Source organism: Mauremys mutica, chromosome 15 (genome assembly GCF_020497125.1).
Source record: "Mauremys mutica isolate MM-2020 ecotype Southern chromosome 15, ASM2049712v1, whole genome shotgun sequence".
NCBI classification, from domain to species: domain Eukaryota; kingdom Metazoa; phylum Chordata; order Testudines; family Geoemydidae; genus Mauremys; species Mauremys mutica.
In genome coordinates this window covers 9,584,453-9,607,899 of record NC_059086.1, presented here as the reverse complement: position 1 = coordinate 9,607,899, position 23,447 = coordinate 9,584,453, and the positions used below count along the sequence as shown (strand labels likewise).

Here is a 23,447-nt window from a genome sequence, read left to right as displayed (position 1 = left end):
CAACCCCCTGCTGCACCTCGCACCCCTCCTGCACAGCAACCCCCTGCCACACCCCACACCCGTCCTGTACCACAACCCACTGCCCTGAGCACCCTGTAGCACCTCGCACCCCTCCTGCACCCAACCCCCTGCCCGCAGCCCCCTCCCGCACTCTGCACCCCCTCCTACACCCCAACCCCCTTCCCTGAGAAACCCAGATGTGGCCCTCGGGCCAAAAAGTTTGCCCACCTCTGAGGTAGAGGTAACCAAGGTGGGAATGAGCTCTCCCCTGACAGCTAGTGATGAGCTGGGGAGGGGAAAAGGCTTCAGGACCGGACTGTATTTAAAACAACACACCCACTCTGCCTAGGTATCCAGCAGACAGAGCTGTGTTGGCTGGTGCTGGGTTACAAATCACTGTAGTACTTGCATGCAGGGTAGTGAAATGTTGTTGTCCTGATTGTCTGAGTAAAGAGCAGCAGAATTGTGCTTAGCCTGCCCTGACTGAGGGGGTCACCCACAACTGAACTGAACTCACTAACCAGGGGGCTCAGACACCAGACCCCTATCAAGAATGAGAGGGGGTGGAGATGGGTGTTCCTGCTGAGGGGTGTGGGCTCTGTGTAAGGGGTTTAGACATGGTTTAATCTGCCCCTCACCACTCTTCAAAGATAGAGTTAAATAAGGTTCCATTAGCAGGGATGATTTAGGTGGTGTTGGTCCTGCTTTGAGCAGGGGATTGGACTAGATACCTCCTGAGGTCCCTTCCAACCCTGACATTCTATGATTCTAAGGCTCCATTAGGAGTCTTTTCGGTTTAAGTGATCACTAGAGCTGAAATCACCTGCTCTGAGACAGTGTTTCTGCCCAGCCTGCTTCAGCACTGAGGGTTCCCCAATAGCAGCTGACAGTCACTGAGAGCTGGGTGGAGCTTCAAGAGAGCGACCTGCAGAGGTCACAGTGGAGAGACCGGGGGCAGCAGAAGGTGAGGGCGAGCCGAGTGGTGAGTGGCTGGCAGGGCAGCTGCCACCAGAACAAGCACCCAGACAGCAGAGCGAGCCAGGCACTCTCCTCCCCGCCCCATGGTGGGAGCTGAACTCACACAGGTGCACCTCTGAACTCTGGGTCTTCACTAACCAAGGACAACCACTGTGAGTGGGGTGCGGTTGAGGGAGAAGCACCTTAAAGGAACTTTTGGTTGCTGGATTCAAGAACCTGAGGCAAAAGATACTGCCCAAAATACTCCGAGGTAGGTGTTTTGCTCATGGTTCTATGTTTATAATCCTGTTTCTGGCATTTTCCCAAGTTAATGTGGGGGATGCTCCAGAAGTGTTGAAGGGAAGCTTGTCACCTGCGCCATGGCAAACCCTTCAGCTGAGCCAATCAGCACACACAACAAAACACAGCTGTGGAGACATGCTATATTCACTGTCTGGGCCCAGTGAAAGCTTGACACTGGGGAGAGGGAAAGCTCAGTGGTTTGTGCATTCCTTGCTGAACTCAGGGCTGTGAGTTCAATCTTTAAGGAGGCCATTTAGGGATCTGGGGCAAAAAATCTGTCAGGGACAGTACTTGGTTCTGTTGTGAAGACAGGGGAGTGGACTTAATGACCTTTCAAGGTCCCTTCCAGTTCTATGAGATAAGTATATCTCCATATTTTAAAAAAAATTCCAAGACAAAGGACCCTCAACACAACTCTCTGAAGAGAGACCTCCTCTGGGAAGTGACAATGGTCTGTACCTACAAAGAAAGAGGAAAGGGGACAAGAGCTCCCTTTCATGCAGGAGGCAGCTGACAGCGTTTGTCTCAGGAACAGGAGATCACAACCAACCCTGGAGTAAAATCCTGGAAGGACTGTGGGGTGAGTGTTGCTCTACCAGACAAAAAGTATCTTCTTCAATGAGTTCAGGCTCTAGTCAACCTGGTATGATTATATTGGCCATGGAACCGTTTCTTTCCAACCCTTCTCCTTGCTACTCCTCGAATCTCTACACTCTGTGAAATCACTTGTCCTTGGTGTGACTATGATGAGATCTAGAGCTGTGTGTTGATTGGGGCAGAAATGGGAGGTGGAGCTGGTCACCTTGGGACCCTGTTCCTTGGGGAGAAGCAGATCTGTGACTGCTGTGAATGCCCAGCGGGACAGGGACTGGGTGCTGCAGGAGGATGCTCAGAGGTCCTAGAGGTGAAGTGTGCCTATTTACAACCAGGAGAGAGGTCACACCCTCTCCCCCACAAGGGCTAGACGGCACACCTTGTGTGGACAGTGTCCGAGGAAGTTGGGGACCTGCCCCCAGCGGGCACAGACAAGGCTTCCTCATGCTAGGGGCTCATTGTGCTGCACTGAGGCATTAGGGCCAGCAAAGCTCAACATGGCGAGTGCCCCGTTCTGACACTTCCCTCCATGGAGCACAGGCCCCCTAGCACCGCACTAGGGCACTGGGGATAGCACTGATTTCAAGGGCAGAGCATGAGCAACCTCTCCTAAGCCCCCACAACGCTCCCTGCAGCACAGGCCCATAGATCCACACCGGGTAATTAGGGTCAGCACAGACTGAGAGGAGAGTGCTCCCTACTGGAACCCCCATATTGCTCCCTGAAGCACAGGCCACAAGCACCGTGCTGGGGTCAGCACTGGCTGTGAGGGGACAATGCCCCATAATGTACTTCCCACCCTGCTCCCTGCAACACACACAGTGGTAGATGGTTACCTGAGCACACAACACCGGCATCTTCTCCGTGGGTACAGTTATTCTCTCCCCAAGGCTGAGCCGTGCAATCGGTGAGGGCAGCTTCTATCCCTCTGCACTTGACGTAATCCAGCCAGATATGGTCTGACCCTCGTCCAAATCGAGCCCCTCGTGGGGCTGATAATGCTGTCCCACAGCCCAGCTGCCTGCACACGACTTTGGCATCCTGTAAGTCCCAGCTGTCGTCACACACGGTTCCCCAGAGCTGTTTGTGAAGCACCTCGACCCTCCCAGCGCAGCGACTTGGGCCATTCACCAGTCGGAGCTGAGCCACTTCTGAGATGCCAGCGTCTGCAAACACCAAAGGGAATAAACACTCAGGGAGGTTTCTGTACAGCTGATCACTAGTGATGCTGATAAAAAAAATGATATCTACCTCTCGTAACTGTTGTTCTTCAAGATCTGTTGCACATGTCCATTCCAATAGTCGTGCACACACTGCGTGCACGATTGCTGGAAGGTCCTGTCGGCTATGGAGACTCCTGGAATGGCACCTTCATGTTGGTGTATATAGATCCTTGCCGGTCCGCTGCCCGCTCAGTCCCTTCTTGCCGGAATACTCCGACAGAGGGGAGGCAGGTGGGATTTGGAATGGACATGAGCAACACATCTCGAAGAACAACAGTTACGAGAGGTAGGTAACCGCTGTTCTTCTTCGAGTGATTGCTCATGTGCATTCCAATAGGTGACTCCCAAGCAGTTTCCCTGTGGGAAGGGTTGGAATTCACCAGGTTGAGGAATGCAGGACTGCCCTGCCAAAGGCTGCATCGTCTCTTGCCTGTTGGGTAATGGCGTAGTGTGACATGAAGGTGTGGATAGGGGACCACATTGCTGCCTTGCATATTTCCTGGATAGGGACCTGCGCCAGGAATGCTGCGGATGACGCCTATGCTCTTGTGCAGTGCACCGTAAGTGGAGGGGCTGGAATTTTAGCCAGGTCGTAGCAAGTCATGATACAGGACGTGATCCACGATGAAATGCGGTAGGATGAGATCAGAAGCCCCTTCAGCCTTCCTGCGATTGCAATAAAGAGCTGTGGTGACTTACAAAATGGCTTTGTGACTCAGTATAGAATGCTAGGGCACACCTGATGTCCAGAGAATGGAGCATGCGCTCTCTGTTACTGATATGTGGCTTAGGAAAGAACACAGGTAAAAATATGTCCTGGTTCTTATGAAGCGAGGAGACTACCTTTCGCAGAAACGCGAGGTGAGGGTGTAGCTGTTCCTTGTCTCTATAAAAGACCGTATAGGGGGCTCGGAAGTCAGTGCTCTGAGCTTGGATACCCTTCTGGCCGAGGTTATGGCCACCAGAAAGGCCACCTTCCAGGTAGGATAGAGGGCAGGTTGCCATGGGCCTGGACAGTACCAGGTTGAGGTACCACTGGGGAACGTGTCATTGTACCTGTTGATAAAGTCTGTCCAAGCCCTTGAGAAACCAGCCCACCATGGGATTGCCAAAGACTGACCTACTCGCTGCCCCCGGATGGAAGGCTGAAATGGCCGCCAGGTGTGCCCTGAAAGATGATATTGCCAACCCCTGCTGCTGGAGGTATAACAAGTAGTCCAAAACAAGGGGAACTGGCGCTAGCTTCGGTTCGGTGACCCTCTGCAGAGACTAGATGGAAAAGCACTTCCACTTTGAAAGGTACATGTCATGAGTGGAGGGTTTCCTACTTCACAGCAGGACCTCCCTCACTGGGTCCAAACACTGAAGCTCATGAAGGTTCAGCCATGGAATTTCCATTCCATGAGGAGGAGGAACTCCGGATTGGGGTGTTGTATATGATTGTGGTCCTGTGTGATGAGGCTCAGACACACAGGAAGGGCTCCTGGTCTGTCCACAGAGAGTTTCATCGGCAGGGTGAACCAGTGCTGGCGGGGCCACGCTGGCGTTATGAGGATCAAGGAAGCCTCATCCCAGTGAGTCTTGAGGAGGACTCTGTGTATGAGAGGGAAGGGCGGGAACGCGTACAGCAGGTGACTCGTCCATGAAAGGTGAAAGGCATCTGCGATGGAGCCTGGGCTGTGGTTCAGGAAAGAATAGAACCGCTGGCACTTCCAGTTGCTCTGCGTCGTGAACAGGTCTATGTGGGGAAAGCCCCACCTCTGGAAAATCGAGTGTGCGATGTCCGGCCTGAAGGACCATTCCTCACCGTGAAACAAGTGGCTGAGGTGATCGGCTACCTCGTTTTGCGTTCCCGGAAGGTGCGACCCTCTAGGTGTATTGATTGGGCCATGCAAAAGTCCCACAGCTTGAAGGCTTCTTAGCTCAGGGGAGAGGAACAAGTACTACCTTGTTTGTTTATATGGAACATCACTGCAATGTTGTCTGTCATCACCGACACACATGCGCCCTGAAGGCGGGCCTGGAACGCTTGGAAGGCCAGATGAACTGCCCTCAGCTCCCTTACATAGATATGCAGCGATAGTTCTGCATGGTACCATAGGCGTTGAGTTCTGATATTGCCCAGGTGCGCTACCCAACTGAGCGCTGAGGCCTCCGTGACCAGCGATAGCGTAAGCTGAGGTTTGGCAAAGGATACTCCCGCTGCAAATGGTACTCCCGCCACAGCCACCAGTGGAGAGTTTCGAGAATTCAAGTGGGGAGGGTAACTATCCAGTCCAGTAGGTCCCTTCCCAGCCTGTGTACCCTTGCCAAAAACGCCTGGAGGGGGTGAAGGTGTAACTTGGTCTGCTGGACCACGTATGTGCAGGCCACCATGTGCCCCAACTCTTTCATGCAATTTCTGGCCATGGTTGTGGGGAATCGGCGAAGGTTTTCGAAAATGTCCATGAGTGCTTTGAAGCACAGCTCAGGCAGGAACATTCTGGCCGGTGTGGAATCCAAGAAGGCTCATATGAATTCTATTCTCTGTGCCGGGGCTAGTGTGGATTTGGGCACAGTCAATATGAGGTCCAGTCTGTGGAAGGTGGCCCGAGCTAAGCCTGGGCTTGCAACTCGGCCTGGAAGAGCCAGCCGTCCAGGTACGGAAACACTTGCACCTGACATTTGTGGAGGAAGGCTGCCATGACCGCCATACACTTTGTGATTACCCGGGGGGGCACCAAGAGCCCAAATGCGAGCACCCTGAACTGGTAGTGCTGGCCACTGACCACAAAATGAAGAAAACGTCTGTGGACTGGGATAATGGAGATATGAAAGTATGCATCTTTCAAGTCGAGGGCGGCGTACCAGTCCCCCGGATCCAGGGAAGGAATGATGGTGGCTAGAGAGACCATGTGAAACTTCACTTTCCTCATGAATGTGTTGAGGTCTCACAGATCCAGGATAGGCCAGAGCCCACCTTTGGCAATGAGGAAATAGCGGGACTAGAACCTCTTGCCCCTGAGCTCCTGAGGAACCTCCTCTATTGCCCATAGAGCGAGGAGAGATTGCACCTCCTGCAAGAGGAGTTGTTCGTGAGAAAGTCCCTGAAGAGGAATGGGGAAAGGGGTGGGAGGGTGGGAGGGAACAGAACTGGATAGAATATCTGATCCGTACCGTGCTCAGGACCCAGCGATCTGAAGTGATCTGGGACCAAGCACGATAGAAGCTTGAGAATCGATTCACAAAGGGACGGTAAGGATCCAAATTCAATACTGATGCACCGTCCTCGGGCACATCTTTAAAAGTTTGGCTTCAGGCCTAGGGGCTGTTTGGGCGAACCCTGGCCTTGGCCTGAGGAAGACTGTGGCAGGCGCCTCCTATTATTCCTGCCCCATTCAAGGAGTCCAAAAGGGCCATTGTACTGGGCCCTGCGACTGGGGTGGCCAGCAGACTGTCAGTGCCGATGAGTCCCCAGCTCTGTGGTGCCGGGACCGGTGCCAGGAGTGGGAGCAGTACTGGCTGCTTCGAGAGACAGAAGACTCAGCGTCTCACTCAGATGAGTATTCAGTGCCTGACCAAAGGGGGGCGGAGCACAACAGTGCTGGGTAGCGGTACCAAGGTGATGATGAGCGGTGCCGTAACATCATGGGCTTGACGCGATGATGAACCGGGGTGGTGCCGCCATTGGTGCCACAACCAGTGCCGGAGCTCTATGCGGCACTGCCATAGATGCTGCAGCCAGTGCCATCATCAGTGCCGCAGACAGTGCCTGAGCTTGCGGTGCCAGAGCTCACACCTGTGGGGCCAGGGACTGTGCCACCATGGCAGTAAGGTCCCATGCTGCCTCGTAGGTGTCCGGTGTGGCGGGGAGGTCGAGCTCTTCCTCGAAATCCTCCCAAGTCAGGGAGTCCACCAGCACCGGATTCGATGGGCTTCCAGTTGGGGCCGGAGTCAACAGTGCCAGGTCTTGAGGTCCAGACTGTGGGTGTCCCGCCGCAAGACGCACTCCACTGGAATCAACTCGCGGATTCTCGATGGGGGAACGAGCCCTGCCCACCTTCTTTTTCTTCTGCAGCAGTGGGCACTGTGAGCGGTGCCGCCTGGTAACGCTGGCCTTACAAGCAGGGCAGAAGTGCTTGTGCTCCTTGGAGGAATCCTTTCCTGGTACTGGAACATCCCGCACCAAGGCCAGGGTGCTGCGCACTGATGATGCCAGTGCCATTTCTGATGCCTGCTGGGGGCGAAGGGCTGATTCCATCAGGAGGAGCTTTCAGTGACAGTCCCGCTCTCTTAGACCTGGGTCTGAAGCTCCTGCAAATTGGGCACTTGTCTGTCTGATACTGTCTCCTAGGCACTTGAGACAAGGAGCACACGGATCGTCTGTGGGCATAGGTTTGGCACACTTCTTGCACGCCTGAAACTCCTGTGATCGAGGCAGGCCCAGGTGCTGGGGAAACTGGGGTGGGGGAAAAGCCCCCCAAAGTCAGCCCAACTTACTAGAAACTACTATATAACAAACTAGTAACTATCTACAACTAAGAAAAGGGAACCACTAGGTAGACACTTACGAATGCAAGAGACTCAGCTGCTCCAACGACCGTCACTGGTGGTAAGAAGGAACTGAGCACATGGCAGGTCAGCAGGGACCTATATGCACCTCCATGAAGGTGCCATTCCAGGGGTCTCTGCAGTCAACCCTATGAGTACCGCTAGGGAAAACCTTCTGACGATGGTGCATGCAGTGCGCACACACCTATTGGTATAAACATGAGAAATCATGCAAGGAAGAACATAGCGCCTCCCACTGATTGGTCTCAACAGCCTCTGCAACAGCCTGTTAGGGGTTCACTCCCTATCAATTAATCACAGTTAACTTACGTGATTAACTAAAAAAAAATATCATGATTAAAAAAATCAATCACAATTAATCGCAGTTTTAATCGCACTGTTCAACAATAGTTTATCAATTGAAATTTATTAAATATTTTGCATGTTTTTCTGTTTTAAAAAATATTGATTTCAATTACAACACTGAATACAATGTGTATAGTTCTCACTTTATATTATTACAGTTAACTTGTTTTATCCGGCATGTTCGGGCTATGGGGGGTGCTGGTAAATGAAAATGCAGGTTAACTAAGAGGGAAGGAGTTCGGGTGCGGGACGGAGTGTGAGGCTGGGGGTTGGGGCACGGGAGGGGGTGTGGAGTACGGGCTCTGGGAGGATGTTTGGGTCCGGGAGGGGGCTCAGGGCAGGCAGTTGGGGCACGGTATCGAGTGCGGGGTGCCGGACCTGGGGGCACTCACCTCGGGTGGCTCCCCACAAGCAGCAACTTGCCCTGGCTGCCCCTAGGTGGAGGCGCGGCGGGAGGCTTGGTGCACTATATCCGCCCTCAGGTGCCACCCCTGCAGCTCCCATTGGCCATGGTTGCCAGCCAATGGGAGCTGTGCAGCCAGCAGGGGGGGAGGGGCAGAATGCAGACCCACCTGGCGTGCCTCTGCTTAGGAGTAGCCAGAGCTCAGAACAGGTCGCCGCTTATGGGGAGCCATCCAAGGTGAGTGGCCCATGGATCTTACAAATCACACCCCCTCCCGCGTACTAATACCCCTCCCACACCCAAAGTCCCTCCCAGAGCCTGCACTCCACACCCCCTCCTGCACCCCGGCACCCTGCCGGCATCATGCCACCGGACTATAAGCAGGCATTTCAATGAAGATCAGAAACACCGATTTATAGAGCTTTCCTGTTGGTGAAGTGCCGGAAAAATCAGCTTTTACTGTATTTTGCTTTCATTTCATCTGACAAAATCTGACTTGTTAGGCTTTGACTTATAATCACTTAAAATCTATCTTCATAGTTAATAACTCAGTTTGTTTGTTCTACCTGAAGCAGTGTGTTTGGTTTGAAGCGTGTCAGAGACTCCCCTTGGGATAACAAGCCTGGTACATACCAATTTCTTTGTTAAATTTATTAACTTATATAAGCTTGGAGCATCCAGCAGGGATAAATGGACACTGCAAGACGGAGGTTCCTAGGGTTGTGTCTCAGACCGGCGATATTGGCTAGTGTCATTCGGTTGCACAATCCAAGGAGCAGCTTACATGCCAGAGGCTGTGCGTGATCAGCCCAGGAGGGGTGGTTCTCTCAGCACAGCAGGGTAAGGCTGGCTCCCTGAGTCAAGGATTGGAGTGAGCTAGCAGATCACCAGTCTGGACAACACCAGAGGGGAACGTCACAGAACCAATGTGAGATTTCTAAAGCTAGCTACAGCACTCGACCCAAGGTTTAAGAATCTGAAGTGCCTTTCAAAATCTGAGAGAGACAAGGTGTGGAGCAGGCTTTCAGAAGTCTTAAAAGAGCAACACTCCAATGTGGAAACTACAGAACCTGAACCACCAAAAAAGAAAATCAACCTTCTGCTGGTGGCATCTGACTCAGATGATGAAAATGAATAATTTGTCGGTCTGCTCTGCTCTGTATCGTTAGTGAGCAGAACCCATGATCAGCATAAATATTTTGCTACACCAGCTACAACAGTGCCATTTGAATGCCTCTTCTTACTTTCAGGTAACATTGTAAACAAGAAGCAAGCAGCGTTATCTCCTGGAAAGGTGACAAACTTGTCTGTCTGAGCGATTGGCTGAATGAGATGTAGGATTGAGTGGACTTGTAGGATCTAAAATTTTACATTGTTTTATTCTTGATTGCAGTTATTATTTGTAAATCATTTAAAATTTGTAAATGTAAATCTACATTTTTAGTTCAACTTTCTTGATAAAGAGATTGCACTACGGTACTTGTATGAGGTGAACTGAAAATAATATTTGTTTTGTTTCTTTTTCACAGTGCAAATATTTGTAATCAAAAATAAATATGAAGTGAGCAATCTACGCTTTGTATTCTTTATTGTAATTGATAGGTAGATGAGAGACAGGGCACAGAAACTCATGAGCTGTGTAGGAGAGGAAGTGAGGAAGAACCCTGTCTCCAGTCACAGCTGTGGGGGATATTACAAGTTCATGGGTGATTAGCTGAGATATAAATCACCCGGGTGACGTGGATAGGAACCCCACATTTCATAAAGGGTTCCCTGAGTGGCTGCAGGATTAATTCAACCCCAAATGCCATAAATGGGATCTACGACTACCCAGCGCCCCATTGTGCTGTAGTGGGGAGGGTGTTTCACAGAGCCACACGTACTGCACCCTGCAGCACAGACCCTAAGTGCTGTGCTGGGGCACTGGCCCAGCACTGACTGCGAGGGGAGAGTGCCCCCTAATGAGCCCCCATCCCGCTCCCTGCAGCACAGGCATGTAGAACTGCGTGGGGAAAATGGGGTCAGCACTGATACCATGGGAAACTGTGAACCCAAAAAAGCTCCTTACAGTACAGACCCTTAGCACCATGCTGCGGCACTAGGGTCAGCGCTGACTCAGACAGGAGAGCTGGGTTTGTGCTGAAAGTTTCCCAGCCTGATCCCTGCACCACCCACAGTGATGTCATGGATGCAAGTTACCTGAGCACACAACACCGGCATCTTCTCCGTGGTTACAGTTATTGTTTCCCCAAGGCCGAGCCCCACAATCGGAGAGGGCAACTTCTGTCCCTGTGCAGTTGACGTCATCCAGCCAGATTTGGTCTGATCCTTCTCCAAATCGAGCCCCTCCTGGGGCTGATAACGCCGTCCCACAGCCCAGCTGCCTGCACACGACTCTGGCATCCTGTAAGTCCCAGCTGTCATCACACACAGTTCCCCACTTCTGGTTGTGAAGCACCTCGACCCTCCCAGCACAGCGACTCGGGCTGTTCACCAGTCGGAGCTGAGCCACTTCTGAGATGCCAGCGTCTGCAAACACCCAAGGGAATAAACACTCAGGCAGGTTCCTGTGCATCTGATGTCGTGTCGCTGGGGAACGTAGCGCCTCCCGCCGACCAATCTGACCAGTATCTGCACACAGCAACTGCCTGTCAAGGGCTCCCCACCAGTGACCAGGCTAATCACTTGAGCAATGCTGAAGTTTGTCCACTCCCCTCCCAGACAGCTCTCACCTAGCTAGGCAGACTGGATGGCAGTCTGACCTACTGCTCCCACTAGAGCACTTCAAAAGATCACCCCCCGCACTGCTGGCAGGAACCTCCTGGGAAGCAGATTTACACCCTGAATCCTGGCGCTGGTATTCGCTCCAGTGCGATACTGTGCAGTGCTGCGGGGCAGACGCTGACATAAGCATCTTGGTGATTGGGAGCTGAACACAGTCACCCATGTCATTATTGGTTGCCTTAGCCTGACATCAGCATCGAATTTACATGTGTTGGCTCCATAGCTCCCTGAAAACGTCACCCAGAGTCCATCCCCCTTAGAACTGCCTGGAGCGCAGGGACGCCTGGCAGGAACCTGCTGCACACCAGGCTGACAATGGATCCAACCAGTGCAGAGGCAATGCACACTTCCTACAAGCAGATCAGCCCCCTCCTGAAGCAAACACCTGCCCCTGCGGTTCCTCCTGACTTGCCACGACTGACCTGGCAACATCGTTTTGTGGCAGCCATTGCTGCACTCGTGTCTAGTGCTGCCAGCCCAGTACCAGCCTCAGATGAATGATGGCAGAGCTGGGCTGACAGCTGTGTCCTCACAGAGGGGCAGCAACTCTGGGATAGAGAGACTGGCGTTCGGAAGGATTTTCAGAAGCCCTAACTTTTATCTGCCTATTTGTAACCTGGGACGCAGATCCTAGACTAAGCTTAATGGCCCCTGACTGGACTGGTCAGAGGCACTGCTGCAATGCAGAAATGTGGCTTAGCCTGGTCTTCTCAGTGTGCCTGTGAGGCAGCAATACAGACAGTCACACGTGGTGGAGCAGAGCCCCGTTAGAAGTCTAGACCTTGAGGATGCACAGTCAGATGGCTGAACAAGCTAGAGGTCAGCAAGGACAGAATGAGCTCTCCCCTGACAGCTAGTGATGAGCTGGGGAGGGGAAAAGGCTTCAGGACCAGACTGTGTTTATATAACACACCCATTCTGCCTAGGTATCTAGCAGACAGAGCTGTGTTGGCTAGTGCTGGTTACAAATCACTGTAGTACTTGAATGCAGGGTAGTGAAATTTTGTTGTCCTGATTGTCTGAGAAAAGGGCAGAACTGTGCTTAGCCTGCCCGGACTGAGGGGGTCACCCACAACTGAACTGAACTCACTGACCAGGGGGCTCAGATGTAAACAGAGTCAGAATGAGGTCCATCCTGACAGCTGGTGGTGAGCTGTGGAAAAGGACTTCAGGGGCTGATCTTTGCATGGGCACAGTCACCCTGCCTAGCATGATGGACTGCTTGTCCAAATGGTCACTTTGGTTACTGTGGGATCCCCAGTCTTTTTGTTATTGGGGCAGTAGTAATGAAGGGTTGTTATCCAGATTATGTGAATCAAGGACACTAGAACTGTACTTGGCATTTTATGACGGCTGGATTCGCCCACAACTGAGTAGCACTTGCTAGGCAAGGGACATGGGTTCCAAAACCCATTGAACTGAGAGAGACTGGGGATAGATATGTGTATCTGCTAGTATGGGCCCCTTTTGAGAGAGCTCTAAACACTTCTCTTCTCTCCATTGTGCAACAAAAGAGCTAATGTTGGCTTCATTAAGAGTTTTGTTACCTGCTACAGAGCTGAAATCACTCATACCTGGCTCTAAGCATTTGTCTTACTTTGGGCTAGTGGTGTAGAAGCACTCCTACTACCAGCTAAAATCACTAGAGAGCTGAGATTGCAGAGTGTTTGTGAAGGGGGGACTGAAGACAAGTTGGCGAGTGGCTAGCAGGCTGGCTAGTGGAGAGGCACTGGCTGGCGGAGCGGAGCGGATAGCGGAGAGCCATGGTTGGCGAAGTGGAGCAGCTGGCGGTAAAGATTGAAGGAGAACCCCACGGAGAGGCATGGCAATTGGCCATCAACCCAAGCAGCGGAGCATTCAAGATGCCCTCCCATTCTACCCCCCAGGGCTGGCTCTAACATTTTTGCTGCCCCAAGCAAAAAAAATAGAGCGCCGCCCTGCCCCTCCCTGAGCGTCGTGTCGCGCCGCCCAAGTCCCCGCCCCCCCGCGCTGCGTCGCACCGCCCAAGTCCCCGCCCCCCCAGTGCCCCGTTGCGCCGCCCAAGTCCCCGCCCCCCCAGCGCCGCGTCGCACCACCCAAGTCCCCGCCCCCCCTGAGCGCCGCGTCGCAGAGCACCGCCCAAGTCCCCGCCCCCCCAGTGCCCTGTTGCGCCGCCCAAGTCCCCGCCCCCCCCAGCGCCACGTCGCACCGCCCAAGTCCCCGCCCCCGCAGCGCCGTGTCGCACCGCCCAAGTCCCCGCCCCCCCAGCGCCGCGTCGCACCGCCCAAGTCCCCGCCCCCCTAGCGCCGCGTCGCACCACCCAAGTCCCCGCCCCCCAGCGCCGCGTCGCACCGCCCAAGTCCCCGCCCCCCAGCGCCGCGTCGCACCACCCAAGTCCCCATCCCCCCGTCACGCCGCCCAAGTCCCCGGCCCCCCGAGCATCGCGTCGCACCGCCCAAGTCCCCGCCCCCCCAGCGCCGCGTCGCGCCGCCTAAGTCCCTGCCCCCCGCCCTCCCAGCGCCGCCTGGCCAAACCAAAAACAACAAAAACAAACCCCGATCGCCGCCCCCTCCCAAGGTGCCGCCCCAAGCACGTGCTTGGTAGGCTGGTGCCTGGAGCCGGCCCTGCTACCCCCACTTCCACCAAGGCAGGGGGAGGCAAACTCTGCAGATGAACTTCTGAACTCTGGGGGGCTGCACTGACCAAGGACAGAAACTGTGGGAGGGGTGACTGTTGGGTTGCTGGACTCAAGAACCACTCTGGGGCTGCACTGACCAAGGAAAGAAACTGTGGGAGGGGTGACAGCTGGGTTGCTGGACTTAAGACCCTGAGGGGAAAAGGACACTGCCAAACTTATTGGGAGTGGCTCTTTTGCTCATGGTTTGTGTTAGGAACCCTGTTTTTGGTGTTTCCACAACATAAAGCCGCATTGTTTCCCTCCTTTATTAAAAGGCTTTTGCTACACTCAGACTCTGTGCTTGCAAGAAGGGAAGCATTGCCTCTTAGAGGCGCCCAGGGAGTGGTATGTAATTGTCTCAGGCCACTGGGTTGGGGCTCGAGCCGGTTTTGTGTTGTGTTATTGAAACGGAACCCCTAGATATTGAACCCGGCCCTTGTTACTGCCAGCTCTGATGGGTAGAAGGGTTACACAGACACCAGACCCCTATCAAGAGTGAGAGGGGGTGGAGATGGGTGTTCCTGCTAAGGGGTGTGGGCTCTGTGTAAGAGGTTTAGGCCTGTTTTAATATGCCCCTCACCATTCTACAAAGTTAATTAAGTTAAATAAGCAGGGCCGGTGCAATCATTTAGGCAACCTAGGTGGCCTAGTGTGCTGGGATTTGGGAGGCGCCATTTTCTTCGGCAGCGACCGTGGTGGCCGGCTCTTCGGCTGCCCTGGTCGCCGCTGGCATTTAGGCGGAGGGAGCTGGGGCAGGGGAGCACGGGGAGGGCCGCCTGCAGCGAGTAAGGGGGGGAGGGGCAGCATGCCAGGGAACTCCCCGCCCCAGGTCACCCCTGCCCCGCCTCCTCCCCAAGCATGCCGTGGGTTAGGCGCCGCAAGCCTGGTAGGTGGGAGAAGTGAAGCAGCCACGGCGTGCTCAGGGAGGAGGAAGGGGAGGGGTGAGCTGGGGCGGGGGGGTGCCTCAGGGCAGAGGGTGGGGAGCTGCCACAGGGTGGGCGCCTCAGGGTGGAGGGGGGGAGCTATCGCGGGGGGGGCGCCTCAGGGTGGGGGTGCGGGGGGGAGGAGGGTGCAAGGTGGAAGTTTCGCCTAGGGCGCGAAACATCCTTGCACCGGCCCTGTAAATAAGGCTCCATTAGGAGTCTTTTTTTGTTTAAGTGATCACTAGAGCTGAAATCACCTGCTGCAGTTCACGTTATCCAGCCAGATACGATCAGATCCTTGCCCAAATCGAGCCGCTCCTGGGGCTGATAACGCCATCCCACAGCCCAGCTGCCTGCATACAACTCTGGCATCCTGTAAGTCCCAGATCTCTACACTCTGTGAAATCATTTGTCCTTGGTGTGACTATGAAGGAATCTAGAGCTGTGTGTTGATTGGAGCAGAGATGGGAGGTGGAGCTGGTCACCTTGGGACCCTGGTTCTTTAGAAGCAGCAGATCTGTAACTGCTATGAATGCACAGTGAGACAGGGACTGGGTGCTCCAGGAGGGCCGAGGGGTGACGTGCATATTGCCAACCTCAACAGCGATCACCCCCCTCCACAAGGCCTAGAGGGAATGGCTTGTGTGGCCTGTGGCTGAGAGAGTCAGGGAGCTGCGCCCCAGGAGGCACAGACAAGGGTTCCTCATGCTAGGGGCCCATGGCACTGCACTGGGGCATTAGAGCCAGCACAACTGCAAATGGAGAGCGCCCCCAACTGACAACCCCCTACCTGCAGTATAGGCCTTTAGCACCATGCTGGGGCACTGGGGTCAGCGCAGACCAGGGCCGGCTCTAGACCCCAGCGCGGCAAGCACGCGCGTGCGGCGGCACTTTCCCGGGGGGGCGGCAGGCTGGGCCGGCGGACCTGCCGCAGTCATGCCTGCGGGAGGTCCACGACGACCGGACCTGCCGCAGGCAAGACTGCGGACGGTTCGCTGGCCCCGCGGCTCGGCTGGACCTCCCGCAGGCATGCCTGCGGCAGCTCAACCGGAGCCGCCGGACCTGCGAACTGTCCACAGCTGCGGGAGGTCCAGCCGAGCCGCGCGACCAGCGGACCCTCCGCAGTCATGCCCGCGGGAGGTCCGCTGCTCCCGCGGCTCCGGGGCGCCTCCCACGCATGACTGCTTGGGGCGGCCAAAAAGGTAGAGCCGCCCCTGGCGCAGACTCAGACAGGAGAGCCGGGTTTGTGCTGAAACCATCCCAGCTTGATCTCTGCACCACCCACAGTGGCATGATGGATGCAAGTTACCTGAGCACACAACACCGGCATCTTCTCTGTGAGTACAGTTATTGTCTCCCCAAGGCCGAGCCCTGCAATCGGAGAGGGCAACTTCTCTCCCTGTGCAGTTCACGTTATCCAGCCAGATACTATCAGATCCTTGCCCAAACCGAGCCACTCCTGGGGCTGATAGCGCCGTCCCACAGCCCAGCTGCCTGCACACAACTCTGGCATCCTGTAAGTCCCAGCTGTCATCACACACGGTTCCCCACTGCTCATTGCGGAGCACCTCGACTCTCCCAGCACAGTGACTCCTGCTGTTCACCAGTCGGATCTGAGCCACCTCTGAGATGCCAGCGTCTGCAAACACCCAAAGAAGAAACACTCAGGGAGGTTCCTGTGCATCTGATCTCTCGTGTCGCTGCACACGAATCTGACCAGTCTCTGAACACAGCAACTGCCTGACAAGGGCTCCCCACCACTGACCAGGCTAATCACTTGGGCAATGTTGAAGTTTGTCCACTCCCCTCCCAGCCAGCTCTCATCTAGCTAGGCTGTCATCTAATTAGGCAGACTGGACTGTAGTCTGACCTACTGCTCCCACTAGAGCACTTAATTAAAGAGATCACCCCTCCCCCCCCCCCGCACTGCTGGCAGGAACCTCCTGGGGAGCAGATTTACACCCTCACTCCTGTCACTGATATTCGCTCCAGTGCGATAGAGATGCTGGCATAAGCATCTTGGTGATTTGGAGCTGAACATAGTCACCCGTGTCATTACTGGTTGCCTTAGCCTGACATCAGCATTGAATTTACATGTGTTGGCTCCATAGCTCCCTGAAAACGTCACCCAGAGTCCATCCCCCTTAGAACTGCCTGGAACACAGGGACGGTTGGCAGGAACCTGCTGCGCACCAGGCTGACAATGGTTCTGACCAGTGCAGAGGCAATGCACACTTCCTACAAGCAGACCGGCCCCCTCCTGAAGCAAACACCTGCCCCTGCGGTTCCTGCAGACTTGCCACAGCTGACCTGGTGACATCATTTTGTGGTAGCCATTGCTGCACTCGTGTCTAGAGCTGCCAGCCCAGTACGAGTCTCAGATGAATGATGACAGAGCTGGGCTGACAGCTGTGTCCTCACAGAGGGGCAGTAGCTCTGGGATAAAGAGACTGGTGTGCTGATGGATTTTCAGAAGCCTTAACGTGTATGTGCCCATTTACAACCTGGGACGCAGATCCTGGGCTAGGCTTAATAGACCCCTGACTGGACTGGCCGGAGGCACTGCTGCAATGCAGAGACGTGGCTTAGCCTGATCTTCTCAGTGTGCCTGTGGGGCAGCAATACAGACAGTCACACGTGGTGGAGCAGAGCCCCATTGGGAGACTGGAGCTTGAGGATGCACAGTCCGATCGCTGAACAAGCTAGAGGTGAGCAAGGTGGGAATGAGCTCTCCCCTGACAGCTCTGTGATGGGCTGGGGCTGGGGAGGAGCAAAGGCTTCAGGACCAGACTGTGTTTACAAGAACACACCCACTCTGCCTAGGTATCCAGTAAACAGAGCTGTGTGGGCTGGTGCTGGGTTACAAATCACTGTAGTACTTGAATGCAGGGTAGTGAAATGTTGTTGTCCTGATTGTCTGAGTAAAGGGCAGCAGAACTGTGCTTAGCCTGCCCTGACTGAGGGGCTCACCCACAACTGAACTGAACTCACTAACCAGGGGCTCAGACACCAGACCCCTATCAAGAGTGAGAGGGATGGAGATGGGTGTTCCTGCTGAGGGGTGTGGGCTCTGTATAAGGGCTTTAGACATGGTTTCATCTGCCTCTCACCACTCTTCTAAGATAGAGTTAATGAAGGGTCCATTAGGAGTGTTTTTGGTTTCAGTGATCTCTAGAGCTGAAATCACCTGCTGTGAGACAGTGTTTCTGCCCAGCCTGCTTCAGCACTGAGGTTTTCCCACTAAGAGCTGACAGTCACTGAGAGTTGGGTGGAGACTCAAGAGAGCGACCTGCAGAGGTCACAGTAGAGAGGCCAGGGGCAGCAGAAGGTGAGGGTGAGCAGGGTGGTGAGTGGCTGGCAGGAGAGCTGCCACCAGAGCAAGCACCCAGACAGCAGAGCGAGCCAGGCGCTCTCCCCCTAACAGGGTAGTGAAGGGAGTGTGTGGTGGTCTGGCAGTGTTTTGGTGCTCGTTGGAGGTTTGTTTTGCTGTGGGTGGTGGTGTTTTGGTTTTGTCTGTGTTTCCCGGACTAACAGGACTTAGGTGAGAAGGCTACGACAGATACAGAGTTAGCCGTGGTAGTGACCCAAGCAGTGGAAGACACAATGAAGATGACTGGATGTGGAAGCTGCGGCATGTACATGATCCTGCAGGGGGTACCTCAAAAGAGTTTCGTCTGCATGAAGTGCCACCTGATAGAGCTGATGGAAGAAAAGATCTGAGGATTGGAGATGCAGGTGGAAACTCTGGATGAGTTTAGAAGGGGCTTCGAGCGGATGATGGCGCAAAGACATGTCGAGGCTGAAGGAAAAAGCTCAGACTTGCAGATGGAAACAGGACCAAAAAACTCTGAGAGGAGACTGCTGGGTGAGGAAAGTGGACAATGGAAGCATGTGACTAAGAGAACCAGGCAGAGGAAAAGACGGGTTAGTGAAGGACAAATAGAGCTCAGGAACAGGTTTCCGGAGTTGGAAAATGAAGAAGAGGCACAACTGGTGGTCACTGAAGGTGAGAGGACAAGGAAGAAGAGAAGAGCAGCTAGTCCTATAGGGAGAGTCAATGGAGATAACAACACCAAATATGAGCCCCAGGAGGATCCAGGATGGATTGCAGAGGATTGCAAGGGACAATAGGAATTGAGAGGACTTGCAGCTAGAGGGAATAGGGGATAGACTGGAGAATCGCATCGTCACTAGGAAAAGGCAGGTCTACATGATTGGGGACTCCTTATTGAGAAGAACAGACGGGCCTGTAACCAGAGCTGATCCAGAGAATGGAAGGGTGAACTGTCTGCCGGGTGCTAAGTTCTGGGATGTGGACCTGACGCTGAAGAGGATCCTAACGGGAGCAGGAACAAATGATACTGCTAGATTCTCACTGGAACGTATCAAGGGAGACTGGGGAAGATGCTTCAGGAAATCAAGGCTCAGGTGATCTTCAGTGGGATTCTGCCTGTTCGTAGAGAAGGGCAACAAAGGTGTGAGAAGACTATGATGATCAACAGATGGCTCAGGCAGTAGTGCTATAAGGAGGGCTTTCGGATGTATGGCCACTAGGAATGATTCATGGACAGAGGACTGTTCTCTCAGGATGGACTTCACCTGAGTAGGGCAGGAAATAGACTTCTAGGATGGAGGCTGGCACAACTGATTAAGAGAGCTTTAAACTAGGAATTTGGGAGAGATGATTGGGAGATGTCCAGGTAATCTCCATGCCAGATTTCAACATTGAGAGGGAAGCAAATAAAGTAAGAAAGGATACAGCCATGGGTGGGAGAATGAACGTAAGGAGGAAGGGTAGTGTACATACCAGTCTAATAGGTGTTACTGGCAGTACAATGTCTATGCCTAATCAAGTAAAGAATGTGAGAGAAGCCAAATAGCAAAAATTAAGATGTTTGTACACTAATGCGAGAAGGCTAGGTAACAAAATGGAGGAACTAGAGCTATTGGTGCAGGAAGTGAAACCAGATATTATAGGGATAACAGAAACATGGTGGAATAGTAGTCATGACTGGAGTACGGGTATTGAAGGCTATGTGCTGTTTAGAAAAGACAGAAATAAAGGCAAAGGTAGTGGAGTAGAATTGTATATCAATTGTGAGGTAGACTGTAAAGAAATAAGAAGTGATGGAATGGATAAGTCAGAGTCTGTCTGGGCAAAAATCACATTGGAGAAGAAAGCTACTAGAGCATCCCCTGGGATGGTGCTTGGGGTGTGCTATAGACCACCAGGATCTGATTTCGATTTGGATAGAGTCCTCTTTAATGTTTTCAGTGTAGTAAATACTAATGGGAATTGTGTGATCATGGGAGACTTTAACTTCCCAGATATAGACTGGAGGACAAGTGCTAGTAATAATAATAGGGCTCAGATTTTCCTGGATGTGCCAGCCTGGAAAGAGGTCACCCCCCTCCCGAAGGCCTAGAGGGCACGGCTTGTGTGGCCTCTGGCCGAGGGAGTTGGGGAGCTGCCCCCCAGTGGGCACAGACAAGACTTCCACATGCTAGGGGCCCATGGCACTGCACTGGGGCATTAGGGCCAGCACAACTACAAACAGAAAGCGCCCCCTACTGACACCCCTCTTCCTGCAGTACAGGCCCCCTAGCAGCCAACAAGGGCACTGGGCCAGCACTGACATCAAGGGGAGAGCATGAGTGTCCCCTACTGAGCCCTCACACTGCTGCCTGAAGCACAGGCCCATAGAACCGCACAGGGCAATTAGGGTCCGCACAGACTGAGAGGAGAGCGCTCCTACTGGAACCGCCATATTGCTCCCTGAAGCACAGGCACCAAGCACCATGCTGGGGGCAGCACTGGCTGTGAGGGGACAAGGCCCGCTAATGAGCTTCCCACCCTCCTCCCTACAACAGGCAGGGGGGTAGATGAAGGTTACCTGAGCACACAACACCGGCATCTTCTCTGTGGGTACAGTTATTCTCTCCCCAAGGCTTAGCCCTGCAATCGGTGAGGGCAACTTCTGTCCCTGTGCAGTTGACGTCATCCAGCCAGATATGGTCAGATCCTTGCCCAAATCGAGCCCCTCCTGGGGCTGATAACGCCGTCCCACAGCCCAGCTGCCTGCACACAACTCCGGCATCCTGTAACTCCCAGTCGTCATCACACACGGTTCCCCACTTCTGGTTGTGAAGCACCTGAACCCTCCCAGCGCAGTGACTCGGCCCGTTCACCAGTCGGAGCTGAGCCACTTCTGAGATGCCAGCGTCTGCAAACACCCAAGGGAATGTTTTCTCAGGGTGGTTCCTGTGCATCCGATCACTAGTGATGCTGTGGAAAACATGGTTACCTACTTCTCGTAACTGTTGTTCTTCGAGATGTTTTGCTCATGTCCATTCCAATAGGTGTGCACACGCTGCGTGCACAATAATTGGAAGTTTTTTCCCCTAGTGGTACCTATCCTGTCATCTGTGGAGACCCCTGGAGTGGCGCCTTCATGACAGTGTATATCGGTCACTGCCGACCCGCCGCCTGCTCAGTTTCTTCCTGCCAGAATACTCCGACAGAGGGGAGGCAGCTGGGATTTGGAATGGACATGAGCAACACATCTCGACGAACAACAGTTACGAGAGGTAGGTAACCACTGTTCTTCTTCGAGTGATTGCTCATGTGCATTCCAATAGGTGACTCCCAAGCACTTTCCCTGGGGGAGGGGTCGGAGTTCACCTGGTTGAGGAATGCAGGACTGCCCTGCCAAAAGCTGCATCGTCCCTTGCCTGTTGGGTAATGGCGTAGTGTGACGTGAAGGTGTGGATAGGGGACCACATTGCTGCCTTGCATATTTCCTGGATAGGGACCCGCGCCAGGAATGCTGTAGATGAAGACTGTGCTCTTGTGCAGTGCACTGTAAGCAAAGGGGCTGGAATTTTAGCCAGGTCGTAGCAAGTCCTGATACAGGACGTGATCCATGATGAAATGCGCTGGGATGAAGTCGGAAGCCCCTTCAGCCTTTCTGCAATTGCAATAAAGAGCTGTGGTGACTTACAAAATGGCTTTGTGCGCTCAGTATAGAATGCTAGGGCACGCCTCACGTCCAAGTAATGGAACATATGTTCTCTGTTACTGGCATGTGGCTTAGGAAAGAACACAGGTAAAAAATATGTCCTGGTTCATATGAAACTGGGAGACTACCTTTGGCAGAAACACGGGGTGAGGGCGTAGCTGCACCTTGTCTTTATTTAAGACCATATAGGAGAGCTCAGAAGTCAGAGCTCTGAGCTGGGAAACCCTTCTGGCTGAGGTTATGGTCACCAGAAAGGCCACCTTTCAGGAAAAGTAGGACAGGGGGCAGGTCGCCATGGGCTCGAAAGGGGGCCCCATGAGCATGGACAGGACCAGGTTGAGGTCCCAATGGGGAACGGGCCTGGGGATAAAGTCTGTCCAAGCCCTTGAGAAACCAGCCCACCATGGGATTGCCAAAGACTGACCTACCCGCTGCCCCTGGGTGGAAGGCCAAAATGGCAGCCAGGTGTGCCCTGAGAGATGATATTGCCAACCCCTGCTGCTGGAGGTATAGGAGGTAGTCCAAATCAAGGGGAATTGGCGCTAGCTGCGTTTTGGTGCCACTCTGCAAAGACCAGATGGAAAAGCATTTACACTTTGCCAGGTAGGTGGCAAGAGTGGAGGGTTTCCTACTTCACAACAGGACATCCCTCATTGGGTCCGAACACTGAAGCTCATGAGGGTTCTCCATGGAATTTCCGTGCCAGGAGGTGGAGGAACTCCAGGCTGGGGTGTTGTAGGTGGCGGTGGTCCTGTGTGATGAGGCTCAGGCACACAGGAAGGGCTCCTGGTCTGTCCACAGCAGAGTGAACCAGTGCTGGAAGGGCCACATTGGTGGTATGGGGATCAAAGAAGCCCTGTCCCCGGGACTTTTGCAGAGGACTCTGTGTATGAGAGGGAAGGGCGGGAATGCATACAGCAGTGACTCATCAATGAAAGTTGAAAGGCATCTGCAATGGAGCCTGGGCTGTGGTTCAGGAAAGAATAGAACTGCTGGCACTCCCTGTTGCTCTGCGTCATGAACGGGTCAGTGTGGGGAAAGCCCCACCTCTGGAAAATCAAGTGTGTGATGTCTGGCCTGAAGGACCATTCCTCACCGTGAAATGAGCGGCTGAGGTGATCAGCTAGCTCGTTTTGTGCTCCCAGAAGGTGCGATGCCTCTAGGTGTATCAAGTGAGCCATGAAAAAGTCACACAGCTCGAGGGCTTCCTAGTTCATGGGAGAAGAACAAGCACTACCCTGTTTGTTTATATAGTACATTTCTGCAGTGTTGTCTTTCACCACTGACACACATGCACCCTGAAAGTGAGCCTGGAACACTTGGCATGCCAGACGAACCGCCCTCAGCTCCCTTATGTAAGCAGAATCAGGATGAGCTCTACCCTGACATCTGGTGGTGAATTATGGCGAGTGTGGAAAAGAACTTAGGGGGCTGATCTTGTTTGCATAGGCACACCTATTCCACCTAGCATGAGCCCACAGCAGCCCAAAATGGTCACTTTGACAGCTGTGGGGTCTCCAAATTCTCAGTTATTGGGGTAGGAGGAATAAAGTGTTGTTACCCTGATTATGTGAATGAAGGACTGTGAGACTATTTTATGACAGAGGGTCTCACCATCAACTAAGTAGCACTCGCTAGACAAGAGACATGGGTTCCAAAACCCAGTGAATTGAGAGAGTTTGGAGACAA

The 23,447-nt window shown here is 53.6% G+C and overlaps 1 protein-coding gene across 1 annotated transcript in view; it reads right to left on the bottom strand.

Annotated features, from left to right (window-relative positions):
* Positions 1 to 23,447, bottom strand: part of LOC123350247 (deleted in malignant brain tumors 1 protein-like) — a 271,642-nt gene that overhangs the window by 136,419 nt on the left and 111,776 nt on the right. Inside the window, exons 11-13 of the mRNA XM_044988732.1 lie at positions 20,634 to 20,963; positions 16,049 to 16,378; positions 10,576 to 10,905 (exon numbers count right to left, since the gene is read on the bottom strand). Of these exons, the coding sequence (XP_044844667.1) occupies positions 10,576 to 10,905; positions 16,049 to 16,378; positions 20,634 to 20,963 (990 nt within the window). The remainder of the gene's footprint in view (positions 1 to 10,575; positions 10,906 to 16,048; positions 16,379 to 20,633; positions 20,964 to 23,447) is intronic.